A 15884-nucleotide genomic window follows, 5' to 3' on the forward strand; every position below is an offset into this window, starting at 1 on the left:
ACAAATCAAAAGGAGAAGCGATTTCTCAAAGCAGGGGCAGCTCTATGCTTTTTGGCGCCCCAAGCATGGCAGTCAGGCAGCCTTCGGTGGCGTTTCTGCTGGCGGTCCACTGGTCACGTGGATTCAGCGGCGTTTCTGTGGGTGATCTGCCGGTCCCGTGCCTTCGGCGTACCCACCGCCGAATTGCCACCAAAGCCATGGGACCAGCAGACCTCCCGCAGGCATGTCGCCGAAGGCAGCCTGACTGCTGCCCTCTCAGTGACCGGGAGGCCACCCCCCATGGCTTGCTGTGCTGGTGCCTGGACCTGCCCCTGTCTCAAAGGAATGAAAGAGCCACAGACTGAGTCATTGGTAATCACAGTTTTACTGTTCATGGTACAGAGCGTTCCCCTTGGAAACACAGAGCAGAGCTGATGCTAGTTCAGAAAGGTTTCATCCTCTGTAAGCAGTGGGCCTGACTCCCCACTGCTGAGTGTTGTAATTTACACCTGATCCATGGCACAGCACATGCAACACCTGGTTTGAGCGGAGAATTCTGATTCAGCGGCATCACACACCTGCTTTGCACAAGTGCCAATGACAGCACCGGTTGCCAGGTAAGGGGGAATCAGGTGAATGTCCAGAGAAGGGTCAGTATATAACAAAAGCTTTGAATTGCACAGCAGCAAAATAGTCCAGCTGCCCCCTCTCTGGCCACACTCTACGGTAGCCAGAGGCCGAGAGGCCAGTGCCCCTGAGACCGGCACAGGACTAGATCTGCCCATAGCTGGTACAGACCTCCTTGATGGAGACTGGAGTAGAGCACTAGACTTACCCCTGGCTTAATGACTTTTCTTTTGAAATGGGGAGGAGGGGGCATGGCGGGGACGGGGGAGTTCAGCTGAGAGGGAAGGAGGATTGTACCCCCAGCCAGGGTATAACTGTTTTCATTGCATAATGTGTATTTCATGGGTGCAGCTGCACCCAGTCAGGACCTGAGGCAGGAGGAAGCAAGTTCAGCTCTGCAAAACTAAAGCCATCCCATCTCTCCCCTCCCCCATAGCTCCGTTGTCCTTCAGACCTGAGTCAGCAGCACTTGGGCTGGCTGCAGGCTGAGAAAGGGAGGGAAAGCTGCACCCAAATAATAAGCTGCACCCACGTGAGTGGCCAGAACGAGACAGCATGCACAGCAGATTGTGTGAACATTTAAAATGTCAGCTGGGCTCCTCCGGCTTGTACGTGCCCAGAGGCTCCTTGGGCTCAGCTCATTCTGGACTGGGGAAGAACAATAAGAAGTGGCTGACTCTCCCCAATGCACCACAATTCACCCCCAGAGCATTGTGTAGAGCAGCGCCCCTCCACCTCCTTCCTTCCACGGGGACTGGCATAGCTAACAATGGTGACATTTCAATTATCCTCACTGGCCCTCCCAGCTGAGCAGAGCAGTTCCCCTCTCAGAGCTAGTGTTTCAGGCTCTTTGCACTAATTTCACATTTGTGAGGTTTTCCCCCAACCATAGCAGCTAGAGGCTTGCTTCTTTTCAAAGGAAATCAGATTCTGACGCATTAGAGAGCAGCTTCAAAGCCGTGCTAGTGCAGCATACCAGCGTCCCAGCTCAGCCCCAATGCTGGTGGGCGAGACATGTCCTTGGTCACAGAGGACAGCTACTGTATCCTTGAAACGCTGCATTAAGAGGGAAAGGCTAGAAGTCAAAGGTGCGTTGGACATTTATGTGAATAACAAGATGCAGGGTTGTAATAATAAATACTAAAAGCAGAGTCTGGGAAGAGAACCTCCACCAGCCAACCTCCATCAGGAGTCAGGAGATTTTCAAAGGGGGGCAGATTATCCCGTATCTTCCTCCTGCAGGATTTCTCACACCTGCCTCTGAAGCATCTGGTACTGGCCACTGCTGGAGACGGGATGCTCGTCTGGATGGACCTTGGGGCGATCCAGTGTGCAATGCCTGTGGACTCAGGAATGTGTGGAGTTGTGTCTGGAACCAGGGTGGTGTGGGCGTGTGATATCCGGCAGGTGGGGTGAGGAGCACTGCAGAGGGTGCAGTGCATGGGGGTGGGGAGGAGGCAGTTTGTTTCCTATTGCTGGTGACAGCTAACAGCTACCTTTAAACTGAGGCATCTGAGTCCTGGTGCAACCGCCCCAAGCACCTCCTCCAAAGCCCAGATCTCCCACCCCGATGCTGCTGCGCTCTCTCCACCCCTCTGCAGACCACGTCGCCCCCATAATTCCCTTTCTGGACTATCATTCCCTTGTCCATAATGTCACTTAAGTGCTAGAGCCCTCACTAGGCTCCCGAGCTCAGCTCTGGCCAGAGAGCCCAGCCGGACTCGACAGGTCTCAGTCTGGCCCAGCATCCGTAATGCCCGTACTCCCCAGGCAGCCTGCACAGACCAGCGGGGGCTTGGCTGGATTATCCACTGCCCGTCCCTGCTCTGATTGTCCCCTTACGTTCAGACACCCTCCACCCAATCCCGCTGCCACCACCACCTTCCCAAGGCCAGGGCGATTTAGTGGAAACAAACCAAGTGGAGTACAAGGGGCCCTGGAAGGCAATGTCCCCTCCCCCTGCGGGGGCAGTGCTATCCCCAGGAAACACTACGCTTCCCACCACCAGCTAGCAACCGGCTCCCACAATGTCAGATGGCTCAGTGCTCCCCGGGACACAGCAATGGAGAAACAAGCCCAAAGGGGCGAGACCAGGTTTTGTCGCCTCACCAGATAGCATTGCCATGGCTGTATTGCCTTAAAGTGCACTAGGCAGGGGTGAGGGGGTGGCACGTGTCCATTCTCCAGAGCATCCAGGAGGTGCCAGTCTCAGGCAAGGAGACCCTCCGGCACCTGGGCGGGCAAAAGGGCAGAGGCTGCCCACCCTCACTGGATGAGCCCTGACGCTGGCAGCATGTTCTCGCTGGTGCTGTGAAGCAGGACTCGGCGCCTGCCATCCAGCTCTGCTCCATGGCCCTTCTCTGCAGGAGATGCAGGGGTGGGGAAGGAGAGAGGAAGGCAAAACAGGGACATTTAAAGCAAAGGCCTAGGCTCCACTGAGATGCCCTGACAGACTCAGGGATATTTAACTTTCCAGAGGCTGAATTCCTGCTCTGAAGAAATAGAAGGAGTCTCTCTTAGGGCAGCCAGTGCGAGCGCACACACACACACTTCTGGGGGTCTCTAGATCTATCTAACCCCATAAGCGCTTCCTCTGATAACCAGCAGAGGGATTCAATTCAACAGTCTCCCCAGAGCCCCAGTCAGCAGCTCCTAGTCTGAACGCTTGGGGCATTTCTCTGGAGGTTACAGCGTGTTACTGGTCCCATGCCAGAGGCAGATTAGCCTTTCCCAGCCCTACAGAGCGCAGGGCCCTGGCCTCACTTACCCGCCTCCTCCATGCTGGGGAAATGTTGGAATCCCTCCAGATCTGCAGACAGCAAGACTTGGAGAACGTGGTTCTGAGAGAGGAGAGGACAAGGGGACAGGATGAATGTGGCTGTGACATTCCAGCTTCCATTGCTCACAGCATCAGCAAAGACTTCCAGACGTGTCCTGGGAGACTCAGGAAGGGAGGCTGGGCTGAGTCAACCCCTAGGTAGGAGCAGCACAGATGACAGCTGCAGCCCCTCCCCACCACTTGATCCATGTGAGGGAACCCCCGATTCTGCAGCCACTGTAGCAGCAGCCTCCCTCCTCTTGAGTGGCCAGGTGCAGCCCACGAGGACAGCAGGTCTCAACATGCCATGCTCCATCTTGACCTGAGCAGCCAGGCTGCAATGCATGCTGGGCCATGCTTTTGCATTTGAGATTATGGGCACTGACACCAGCTGCATTAGTGGCAAGTTAGGTGCAGGCTTCAGGTTCTTGGCAAATTGCAAGTGTAGCCCCAAGTTATAGTCTGGGGAAGGAAATTTGGTGGAGCTAATCTGGTGACCAGTCCATTGGTTTTGGAAGCAGCTGCAGTGCCCATGTCCCTGGTCCAATGACAGCCAGAGCCTCCCCCACTCCCCCTTTCCAGACACACCTGCAAGCCAGAGAAGGTCAGGGTGACGCCCCTTTTCTGGAACTCCTGCAGCAGGTCTGCCAACCCCATCACCATGGTATAATCCATGCTGCTGACGTGGGTGCAGTCCAGGATGACACAGCGTGGCGGAGACACTGAGGGCGAGAACACCATGTGGTCACCTCACTGGCATTTCCAGCAGAACATTCACCGGCCACCTGGGCAGGAAACTTAAAGCAGAAATCGATCTTTCTGGGCCTGGCAGTTTGAGTGTTGGCATGAGTTTGGCACAAGCTCAGCGAAGCCTCTGTCGGTCCTGCCCCAGCCAGCCAGCCTGCCCTTTACACTGCGAGCATGCTGAAGGCCAGACAAGCCTGAGAGCGAGTGAAGGATAAAGCCTTGATAGCTTCATCAACAGGTCCTGCCCAGGCAGGGTGAATCCCAGTCCAATTCCAACTAAGGCTTTCCCCAAAATCTCTTCCCTACAAGCCGCAGGGAGAGATCTCTCAGGGGCCAGCTGGCTGATCACAGGAGGTTCAGGATCAGCTTCACGGGCATTTGCCTGAGAAGCTGATCTGAATTTGGGGTTGTATTTATCCAGGAGTGCCGAGGCTGACAAAGGTCCCAATGCGGAGCAGCCGTTCTGGCCCCATTTATATTCAAAGGCTGCAGCAGTGAGGCCAGCGCTGTCCACAAGCTACAGCATTGAAACAAGGGTGTGTTTGGCTTGTAACAGGCTAGACTGCAACGTACCTGCCAGAGCCCATCTGTGCATGGCATCTCGGAGGGACTCAACAGCGGGGAAATGCAGACCACTCACAGGCTGCATGAGAAGCACCCCATGCTCTGAAAGCTGCAGAAGAACCAAGAGGGGAAGGATGAGAGGTGGCTGCCCTGGGTAACGTCACATGCTCCAATTCTCAGCCCAGAGCCAGTGTCCCCATCACAGTGGAGGCAGGTGGGTGGGTAACGCAGCCAGCCATTGTCCCTCACACCGAAGGGGCCTTTACCCCGTCTCTCACCACACACGCATGACTCCCCCCTAATCCAACACAGACAGGCGCGCACGTGTGCGTGCTTGTGTGGATGCCTATGGCAATAGTGACATCCTCCCACATCTCCGGGAACCCCACTGAAGCTGAATCCCATGCAAGGAGGTCTGAGCCGCACCTTGATCCGGGGCCTGGCAATGGTGTAGAGCAGGAGAACGCCGGAGACCAGAATGCCGGCCACGATGCCATACTGAACCTCCCAGAAGCAGAGCAGGAACGTCACACACAGCGGCAGAAGGTCCAGCCCTAAGAGTGAGATCCCAGTTATTGCCTCTTCCCATCCGTTCACCCTCCCACTCAGCAGCTGTTCTGCGAAGCCCCTGGAGTCAGCCAGCAGCCCATGGAGCCAGGGGAAGGGGTATGGATGAGGGAAGAGAAGTCCATTCGCATCTGTAGCGGGGGAGCGGAGATGCTTTTGCGCATGGCCCATCACAGGCCGCAGGCTGCTGGTGGTGGGAGAGGGTTCAGATTGGGGGGCAGGAAGCCAGGGTTTGGTGCTAACACAACATCCGGACATCTAGGGGCTGCCTGTGTGCTTCAATCCCAACATCTGGGCAAGCACCACACGAGGGCTACCAGAGATGGAGAAAGGGGAGAGGAGGGGAGGGGATACTCAAAGTCCTCATCTCAGGAAGGGTAGAGTCTGGAGCTGGGTCAGTGAGTGGGACAACACCCGGCCAGAATCCCCAGGCTGGGACACATGGATGTGTTACAGCAGCCTGGAAACGTGAAGTGCTACCTCGGTGCTGAATATTATCATGTAAATTGTCCCCTCTTGGTCCAGGGCACCCCTAGGTGTTGCCTTTCTGTGCACCAGGGCACAGAGCGTTTGGGGAGGGAGGGAACTACGTCACATCCAGGTGTGGTGCACACACAATCAAATGGCACTCTCAGATCCCTGCGTAACTGGCATGATTCCGGCAGAGGAAGCGCCTGTCCGGAGAAGAAGAGCTCCGTGTTGCTCGGAAGCTTGTCTCTCCCCCACAGAAGTTGGTCCAATGACTGATATTACCTCACAGATATTTTAACCAGCTGGAGGTTATACCAAATCCCACCCTTTTCAGAGTATCGCCAATAACGGCCTGCAGGTGGTGCCGGATCCCTTCGAACGTCCCCCTATGCTGAAACCATGCAAAGAGCAGGAATTCGGACCCGGGCAGGTGTGCAAAGCAGGTTGCTGGTGCCCATACGTTTAACCCGCCACAGCGTTCTGAAGATCCTGGCGTCAAACATAGGGGCCACGGCACAAATGATGACAGCAGCCAGAGCTGCTTTGGGAATGTAATAGAAGAGCGAGGTCAGGTAGGCCAGAGAGAGCAGGACCAGGGTCCCTGCGGAGACACAAAGCAGATGGTGAAACACGGCCACCCGACCCCAGCACAGCAGAGTCACCCCAGCCTCCCTCCCACACACTCAGCCCAGCCTCACACTGGTGAGAACAGGATGTAAAACCCTGGGGCGGGCCGGGCGCACAGGTGGCCCTTGGAATGGCAGGGGAAGCACCAATGGAGTCCCTGGGTGAGAGCGGGGCACCTACCTGTTATCAGCCCCCCTGCCGGGGTGCACACGCCTGTCTGAGCATTCACCGCTGTCCTGGAACACAAACCAAATGCACCGTTACAGGCCGTGCGAAGGCTCCAGGCAGAAGGCACGAAGGCCAGCTCCTTCCATGCCCTGAATGTAGAGTTCAATGAGGAGAGCAGAATGGGGGGGAGGGGTCAGTGCTGGCTCCCCAGTGCGATGGGGGAGCTGCTGGATGGATTCGGAGTCCTACGAGGGGACTGGGGACAGGCCCCGCTCTGAGCTGCTGTCTGTCCAGAGACTAGCCCCTCCCCAAGGCATGCAGTACACCGGGGAAGGCCCATCCTCCCCCGCCACTTTATACATCACCCGAATAGGAACAAAAGCAAACCCTGAGGGTCCAGGGGCCACAGGGGACAGGAGGGAAAAGCTACTGCACACATGGCCCACCGACATGGGGCAGAGGGAAAAGGGCCGCTCTCTACTGGCTGGGCTCTGAACCCAGGCTCTGACTGGGCTCACCCAGCCCATTACCAAGGACCCCCCATGCCCTGAAAAGGCAGGCCTGCCAACCAGCCTCCGTGGTGCTACTCACCGCCCAAAGCTGCCGGTGACAGGGTAGGAGGAGACGAAGGAGCCCAGGAGGTTGGTGAGGCCTGTTGGGGGTGAGGGAGAGAGAAGGGATGTTGTGAACAGTGCAGTCATGAGGAGAGTCAAGATGCTGCCTGGGGTGGGGGGCAGAGCGGGCCCTCCGTCCCATCAGCTCAGTGAGGGGCAGCCACTACCACGGCCCCTTGCAATCAGCAGACGAGGGTCCACAGCAGATTCAGTCCCCAGGCTGAACTCCCAACCCCACTCCAGTCGGCTGGAGAGAGGCTCCCCACAACACGTACCCCATGTCCTGGCAATCCCCCATCCCCCTGGCTGAGCTCTTACCCATCGCCAGCAGCTCCTGATTGAGGTCGATTCTGTAATTGTTCTGTGAGGCTGAAAGAAGACGGAGGTGACTGCGCAGAACTCCCCACTCCTTTATCCCAGAGCTTCCTGCGAACCCTGTGCCAGCACCCAGTGGGCGCTGGGGCAGCAGGGCGCATGGAGGGGCGAGTCAGACTTTGTGGGGGAATGACCTGAGTCACAGGCCCACGGGACGCCTGGGGAGTGGCTCATTTCACCACCTTCGCCCTGCAGGTTACGCTCCCCGTACCTGGAGAGCAGTAACAGGCCTTACCAACACTGAGCTCCCGCCTTGGCCATGGGGAACCTCCCTAACCCATTCCCCATTCCCCAGGGGCTGCCTCACCAGGGCAATAAACTACAGGGGGAAATGCCCACTTGTGGGGGAATGTTCCATGTGATCTCCCCGCCCTTGACCCCACTGACCTCGCACTCCAGGGGACAGTCCCCAGGCACTTCCTTCCTGCATCCCCTGTGCTATTCTTTGACATGTGGAAGGTCCCACCCCAGGGTCCTTCCCCACCACCATCCGGTGGCAGCTGACTCGAGACCCTTTCCCATGTGAGGGGCGAAGGCTCTGGGAGCCTGGAATGCAGCACAGCAGACCCAACACCATACCAAAGGCCTTGGCAATAGCGACGGTCTCCAGAAGACCCATGAGCGGCACCACAGCCAGTCCAGCTCCCAGGTCCTGGGGAGAGGATGGAAGAGGCCAGCATGTATATCACGGCACAGAGCGCTGCAGACGCAAGAGATGGTGCCCTCTGCACTGTCCCCCCAACTCTGAGGGCAGCAGGAAGCACGAGTCTCAAGAGGAAATCTCCCATGATGCAGCTCACCCAGGCGAGGGGACAGGACCCCTCGCTCCACTAGCCCTGTGCACATACATGCTGAAGAGCAGATCACCCCAAGGCTCCATGCATTCAGCCCTGACTGCTCCCCAACTGGAGGGAAATGAGCAAAGGGGAGAACCTCCAATTCCCATCGGAATCCCACCTCTCTCGAGCCTGCTCAGCCATTTAAAGGTGCAGTACAGAATTAGAGCACCACCCTGGGAAGCACCCATCTGCTTCCACCACCCCAGCACCACTCACCTGCACCATCTCGCTGAAGGGCACAGTGCTGTTGGCTTCAACCTTGGAGAAAGGCGGCAGCTGGAAGGGAGGGAGCCCTTGGGGCGTCTCCCCAGTGAGGGTGAACGGCTGGGAGCCCATCAACTGGAAGGAGTAGGCGACCAGGCCCGCAAACAGGACCACGAGTGCATTGCGAGCTACATCAGAGAGGAAATTACTGCGGTGAAGGCATTGCTCCGAGTCCACTGGGGATGGGCACAGGGGAGAGACATGCACTGGGGACTCTTTCCAGCCAAGGTGGACGCCTGCTGTCCAGGAGAGCATGGGCAGCAGCAGAACAAACCTCCCACCAGCGGGCCTCAGCCCTGCCCTGGAGAGACCTACCGTACAAGGGGTGTTCAGTCTCCACAGTCTACTCAGTCCTGGCCCTTTCTGTGGGGGGGGGGGCCCAAAAGGGGCCAGGCACTGCCAGTCAGGACAGTGGTTCAGACCGCTGCTCCTCCAGGGACAGACCCATCTCACACAAGGGCCCCCAAGCAGCCATCCTATCAGAATAATTTGTGGGCCCTGCCAACATAGGCCAGATTCTGGCCTAGTGGTGAATGGCCCCACGGCCCAGAACATCCCCCAAGAGCCAGCCTGGGTCAGAGCACTCTCCAAGCAGACATTTGCTGCAGGCACCCAACCCTCCCACTGTTTCTTCCTCTTTGCAGGGTCCTCATTTCTCCTCATCACCCTCTGACCATGGGCTAACTCTGGGACCTTAACGGGTGCTGCCAGGAGGAAGCTGACATCAGTCAGAGCTGGGCAGGGCAGTTAACTAACCTGTTGCTGTGGCCCAGAGGATAAGACGACTGATCCTGACGGACAACAGCTCCACCCGATGGATCCTGGGGATGTGGCCTTTCATCACCCTGAGCCCCACAAGCACTGCCAGGCAGACCAGCCCCAAGAGAGCATCCCCAGCCCTGCAAACAGACCAAATCTGGGACGTGTCGCAACACACAGCAATCACTGCTGCAAAGGTCTTCTGTCGTGGGGCGGGCCCAGCCCAGCCAAGGCTCCAGTTCTGAGCGAGGAGACTCGTCTCTGCCGCAATCAGACCAATTCTCAGGGAACAGGGAGAAGGACCCAGGTCAGAAACCCGACAGGAATCAGTGGAGCAGGATCCACTTCCAACCGGAACCGGCCAGGGCAACCATTCCCTCCCCTCGTTTCAGCCCCTCACTGCACTGCTGCAGAGGGTATGTACTCTGGCCTCCGTGCCCAAAACATATTAGACAGGGCTGTGCCAGGGTGTGGAGTCACAGGGCAAACCCTGTGTGACGGGGCATTCACCTCACATGAGCCCTGGAAGGTTAACAGAAGCAAGAGAGGCCAATTAGTCACTGGCTGCTCCTGGAGAGAAGCTAGGACCCAAGGAGGCTTAATTGCAGCTGACGCTCACACGGGCCACAGAGGCGGGGGCTGCAGCGAGGAAGCCTGCAGCCCTGCTCCCTGATACTGGGGGGAGGAAGCAGCCCAGAAAGGGGCAGTGAGGGCTGAGAGAACAGACCTGAGCTGCTAGGTCGAGGGCCCCCGGATTGGAACCCGGTGCAGAGGGGAGGCCTGGGTTCCCGTACAAAGCACTGTGGGAGCGGTGCAGTCAGCACAATGGATAGGGAGAGGCCCTGGTGAACCCCGGAAGGTGGGCTTGGCTGGAGGACTAAGCCATAAAGGAGAGGCACTGCGGCTCCTGACCAGCAAGATGGGGACCGCAGAGCGAGTGAATGTGTCAAGGTGCTGAGCGACTGCAGGATGGGGTGCAGAGTGGTGAGCTTATTCCCCAGATGAGCCATGAGGAGGCGCTGCTGAGCAGTGGGTAGCATGGGCCCATTACACTCAGTAATTTCCTCACCACGGTGGCAGCTATCAGAGGCAGGGCAGGGCAAGGTGAGGCACAGAGACAACCGGGCTCACAAGCTTGGGCTGCCCGGGATCAGGGAGGCAGCGTGAGGCACAGATGTTCCCAGGACTGGCTTGAACTGGGAGCCATGCAAGGAACTGCTTCATGCTCAGCAATTCCGGACTGGCAGCTCGCTGATGGGCCCAATGCCCTGCTCTAGCGGTGGGACTGGGGAGGGAGAGAAGTCACAGCTCCATCTCCGCTTTCCGGCAACTAGGGAGGCCACGAAGAGTCAGACTGACCCCATATGTCTCCACGCCCCAAAGCAATCCAACATGACAGAGGGCATGGAGTATAGCTTCGTGTTGGCACAGGCCACTGGGCAGTCTGCTTGTGCTTGGTGTATCTGACGGACGATGCAGCAGGCAGCTGCCCCTTATAGTCACATGCCTCTCCCAGCCCTGCCTTCCCCCGACCTCCACACCAGCCACGCCAGGACATTGGTGGAAGGAATGACCTAGGAAGAGCACAGAGATGTCTGCTGACCTGGTCTCCCCGATTCTTTGGAAGGTGTGATACACCTGCAGGAAAAACTGTCGTGGAATGTTGTGCAGCCCCAGGATGTTCTGTGCAAACAAACAAAGGCCTCGTGAAAGCCCAGCACAGCCCCAACTCCCAAATGCACCTGACAGGAACCCCAATGCCAGACCAAACAGCATGGCATTGGCCCCTCCTCTTCCCCATGGCACTGGCCTATGCAGTGTCTTTTGCATCTGCTACCTGGAAGCTTTCATCAGGGACCAGACCACGTAGCTGTGTGCAAACCTCTGGCCAAGGAATTTTCTCCAGATCCTTCCCCCAGCCCTAGGAAATTTTGGAGGCTCAGTGGGGAAGACAGTTCCCATTCTCCCAGATGCCTGGTGCTGTGGCAGCTCCAGCCCCATGGAGACAGAGTCCTGCTTCCCATGCAAGCAGACAGGCTCTCCCAATATGGTATTCAAACTGGGGTGTTTTCCTTGACCCACGACTGTCCAGCTGCCGCCTCTCGAGTTCTCACATGTCACCAGAGGCTGACGGTGAATGTTGCTAAAAGAGCTCAGAGGTTCCTCCCAGAAAGAGCACCTGATGAAACCATAAGAGATTAGCTGATGTTTTCTGTTGTCTGGTGCCTTGCAAAGCATATGCTGACCCACATCCCTCTCTGATTACGGTCAACCACAAAGGAAATGTTGCAATACCTAAAATCACCACAAGGAATGAAGAGGATTGGCCAAGCCATGGACTAGTCAAACCTCACAGCCAATCCCAGCCCCTCCCACCTCCCAGAAGAGAGAAATCACCCAGCACAGCAGTCAGATGGTACAGATTGTCCCCGCAGCACCCCCATAACCCCCGTCGGCAGCAGAGAGAAGGACAGTGTATTTACAAGGGAAGCATACAGCTTGGTTTAGCTTTGTCGACAAAGCATAATTACCAGGAAGCCCAGCCAACGGGCAGAACATCACCTCCACTTGGCCCGCATTGGGCATGCTCTCAGCTCTGGGAGGGAGGGAGCGAGGAACCCATCATGGGTCACCAGCATGGCAGTGCAGGACAATCATACCAACCCTGCAAAATCCTTCCAGTGCATCATCTGAGGCAACACTTTGTTTGCTTGTTTGTCTGAGGAGCAAGCGAAGTATCCTTCATGTTTCCACTGATATCACTGTGCTGAGCTAAGCAGACCGTGCACCTGGGCCGGTGAATTTTTATGACAACTTTGCAAGGCTGCATTAGGCCACTGTGCAAGTTAAACCAAAGAAATGGAAAAGGCCAGATGCAGGAGAAGGTCCTACCTTGACCTGGTTGAAGCTAATGGTGACCGAAGCGGCCGAGGTAAACCCTTTAATGACGGGGCAGGAAACGAAGTCCAGTAGGAAACCTGCAAAGGATGGAAATTGCTATAAGGAAGCTGCTCTCCTAGGTACAGACTGCAGCATGCACACACATGCAGAGTACAAGGTTTTACAAGTCAGAGCTGGACAACAGCAGAGACATTTCTTGCAGGGACAAGTTGCTAGAATGAGAAGCGTCATACAAAGACAAGGCACAACACGGCCGCAGCATCTCACCGAGGTGCAGGAGACCCATGGCTAGCTGGATACAGCCTGACAGGAAGGTCAGCAGAATGGCATAGGCAGGGTCATGGAACACATAGGAAGAGACCAGCAGCGACATAATGGCCGTTGGACCCAGCGTCACATCTTTTGAGGTCCCCAGCAGGCAGTAGACAAAGCAGCCCATGAAGGAGGAATAGAGACCGTACTGCACAGGAACAAACAGAGCCTTCAGCACCAGAATCACAGTAACTTGGGAACCAGCTCTGATCACGCCAGGAACTGGGCATTCAGAAAGGATGGCTGGGATTGGTTAACAAAGGGTCTGGCCATAGAAGTATCCCAGGGGAAAGTATTGGGTAATCTTCAGAAGAAATGTCTGTAGCACATTCGTCACCCTGATATCTGTCCCACACACTTTCTGAAAGAGGAACATGGACGGTCCCAGGAAGCTGCCTGCCTTCAGTCCCCCAATGTGCCCTGTAGGGTGACCAGATGCCCCCATTTTATAGGGACAGTCCTGATATTTGGGACTTTTTCTTATATAGGCACCTATTACCCCCTACCCTGTCCCGATTTTTCACACTTGCTGTCTGGTCACCCTAGTGCCCTGCCACAACCACTCACCTTGCCATGTGGTACTGCCTCTCTAACACCCACCCACTCCCCAACAGTTACAAGCTTCAGCCTTCTGCCAGGATAAGCCTCCCCCCACTGTAATCACCCCCACTGTGAACAGTGCCCCCTTTATAATGCTCAGAACTCTGCATTTTTGCAGTGGCTACCATCAAAAACTTGAGGTTTACTGTGTGGCAGTATTTACAATATCCTCCGGGCTGTGACTGGGAAACTCCTTCAATGCCACAGTACATTCAGCTACTGCAGCTGGGGAACGTCCAGGCTGTAGTGGCATTGGGGGTAAGTGCTATAAGAGGGCACTATGGATTTCTCACTCATGGAAAGAGTGAGCTCTAAGCTTGGGCGTATGTGAGGCCAGGTGAGGGGCCTGCATTGATCAGACCAGCACATGCCTGTGCAAGGGATGTACTTCTCAATGTCCCCAGGACTGAGGCATTGGGGTCCCTGTATGAACAGAGGAGGCTGGGCTGGCTCCAGGCACCAGCCCAGCCAGCAGCTGCTTGGGCCAGCCAATGGAAAGGGGCGGCACGTCTGGGTCTTCAGCAGCAATTCAGCAGCAGGTCCCTCGGTCCCTCTCTTCCTCTATGAGCTGCTGCCGAAGTGCCGCCGATCAGCTTCATCTTTTTTTTTTATTTTATTTTTTTTGCTTTGCCGCTTGGAGCGGCAAAAAAGCTCGAGCCGGCCCTGAGAGGAGGGGAAACAATACTTACTGGTTGCCTCCAGGTGATTCTGCAAAGGAACTCGCAACAGCTGCCTCCACCCACCCCTAGCACAACCCTCCATGGCTAGAATCAAGCAACCCACCTGAACTGGCAGGCCGGCCACCTCGGCATAGGCCAGTGCTTGCGGCACGACAGTCAGGCCCACGGTCACGCCAGCGATGAGATCGAGCTGCAGCCACCCCAGAGAATACTGGGGCAGCCACCTGAGGACAGGGAGCCTCCTCTGCACTGTGTGGTAGGAGCAGCATCTCTGGGGAGCCTCTCGGTCCCGCTCTGCCATAGCAGCTTTCTTGGGGATTCAGGCCAGTGTGTAACACGCTCCAGGCTTAGCTGGGTCTGTCAGGACACCGCTAGAATCCCCTGCAGCGGTCTCAGGGGACATGGTGACCGGAGGAAGACAGTGTCCTCAGCAGCTCTGTTCAGTGGAGTTCTCTGGTTCTCCAACATACCTGTGTGGGAAGAAGGTTCAGAGACTCGGCCTAGGCCAGGGAGGGATGCATGGGGCACTGTCTGCACGAACTGACGGACTCCTCTCCTTCTGGTCTTCTATGAAGGCCCAGACTGAGGGATGCCTCCACCTCCTCCGTTCACCTGGTGAGGTCTCCTAAGGCAGAGCCTTGGCCCCGGGGGCAAGTGCAGAGAACTTGCTGGGTGGAATTTTTCTGCCCCCTAGAACGGGCTCTGGCTCCCTCTCCTGGAACAGTATCCCAGAGGGTCACTGGCCAGCAGCACTCCAGGGCAGGGAGTGGGTCCCAAGGGACTGGCATGGGCAGAGTGCTGTTCAACTAATTTCTCTCTCTCTCTCTCTTGTTAGCAAAGAGACAGAAATAGAGAGTTTTTACACGGGGCTGCAAAGAAAGAAGTTCCCCCCCGGCCATTCCCAGAAATGCCCAGCACATCGATCTGGGCAGTAAGTGGCACAGCAGGGGCTAGTTTGCTCTGATTATATTCCCAAGCCAAGGGCTGAGAACAGAGGAACAACAGTCAGTGCTAACCGGATCCACGGCAGGGACAGGCGGCACACACCTCAATGCAGGGCCAAGGTGACAAAGACCCACGATAAGGAACACAACAAACCTCATTGCACACAGGAACATCAACAAAGTTACATTAGAACCAGAACAGGTACAGAGAAGGGCAACAAAAATGATATGGGGTCTGGAAGAGCACCCACAGGAGGAGCGATCAAAAGGACTAGGGCTGGACAGCTGAGAAAAGAGGTGACTAAGGGGGGATACGATAGAGATCTATAAACTCCTGAACGTTGTGATGGAGAAAGTCAATAGTGAAGTGTTATTTATCCCTTCACATAACACAAGAACCAGGGGTCACCAGATGAAATGAATGGGCAGCAGGTTTAAAACAAAAGGAAATGCTGCTGCTTCACACCACACACCCTCAACCCTGGAACTCTTTGCCAGGGGACGTTGTGAAGGCCAAAAGGTGCTGAGAGCATTGAACTACAAGGTAAAACCCTGCCTAGGATGGAAACCACTTCAAGCCAGGGGAGGGGGGAGCAGCAGCACCCCTAGTTCCAGCACCTGTAGCTGGGAGCCCAGGGCTGCCCAGATGATTCAGGGGCAAAGCAATTGCATAAAAGAGAGTCCCAATACTATATTCTCGTGGGGGCCCCACAGCCCTGCCAGGGGCAGGGGCTCCTCTGCGGGACACAACTGCCTGGGCGGGGCGGTGTGGGGGTCGGGGGCAGGAGAGGCCCTGGAGAGCTCTGGCTGCCGCTGCCCTGCTTGTCCCCCACTCGCTACCCGGCCAAGGGACCCCCGGCCCCGCACTCACCCGCCCCAGCCGCCGCCCCTGGGCGCCCGGACTCCGGCCCGGCTGGTGTGACGCGCCCGGGGCGGAGCCGACGAGGGGGCGGTATCCCCGGCTGGCGGGCGGGGCGGAGCCGACGAGGGGGCGGTATCCCCGGCTGGCGGGCGGGGCCCGGGCTGCA

The 15884-nt window shown here is 56.8% G+C and overlaps 1 protein-coding gene across 3 annotated transcripts; it reads right to left on the reverse strand.

The window, feature by feature from the left end:
* Positions 1 to 345: 345 nt before the first annotated feature.
* Positions 346 to 15794, reverse strand: SLC26A11 (solute carrier family 26 member 11). 3 transcript variants are annotated; one of them, XM_030534410.1, is made up of 17 exons: positions 15728 to 15794; positions 14016 to 14382; positions 12588 to 12780; positions 12312 to 12397; positions 11023 to 11102; positions 9417 to 9559; positions 8613 to 8788; positions 8137 to 8209; positions 7501 to 7551; positions 7160 to 7220; positions 6581 to 6636; positions 6234 to 6374; positions 5162 to 5289; positions 4745 to 4844; positions 4013 to 4146; positions 3374 to 3446; positions 346 to 2966 (listed from the first exon to the last, which is right to left on the reverse strand). In XM_030534410.1, exons 2-17 carry the CDS (start codon positions 14211 to 14213, stop codon positions 2872 to 2874), a joined length of 1788 nt encoding a protein of 595 aa, XP_030390270.1. In that variant the 5' UTR covers positions 14214 to 14382; positions 15728 to 15794; the 3' UTR covers positions 346 to 2871. The 3 variants fall into 3 exon arrangements, with proteins under 3 accessions (XP_030390270.1, XP_030390271.1, XP_030390272.1); XM_030534411.1 differs by lacking the exon at positions 12588 to 12780; XM_030534412.1 differs by lacking the exons at positions 12588 to 12780; positions 14016 to 14382; positions 15728 to 15794 and having other exon boundaries at positions 11023 to 11598.
* Between the last annotated feature and the right edge of the window lie 90 nt (positions 15795 to 15884).

This window comes from Gopherus evgoodei, chromosome 15 (assembly GCF_007399415.2).
Source record: "Gopherus evgoodei ecotype Sinaloan lineage chromosome 15, rGopEvg1_v1.p, whole genome shotgun sequence".
Classification (NCBI taxonomy): Eukaryota; Metazoa; Chordata; order Testudines; family Testudinidae; genus Gopherus; species Gopherus evgoodei.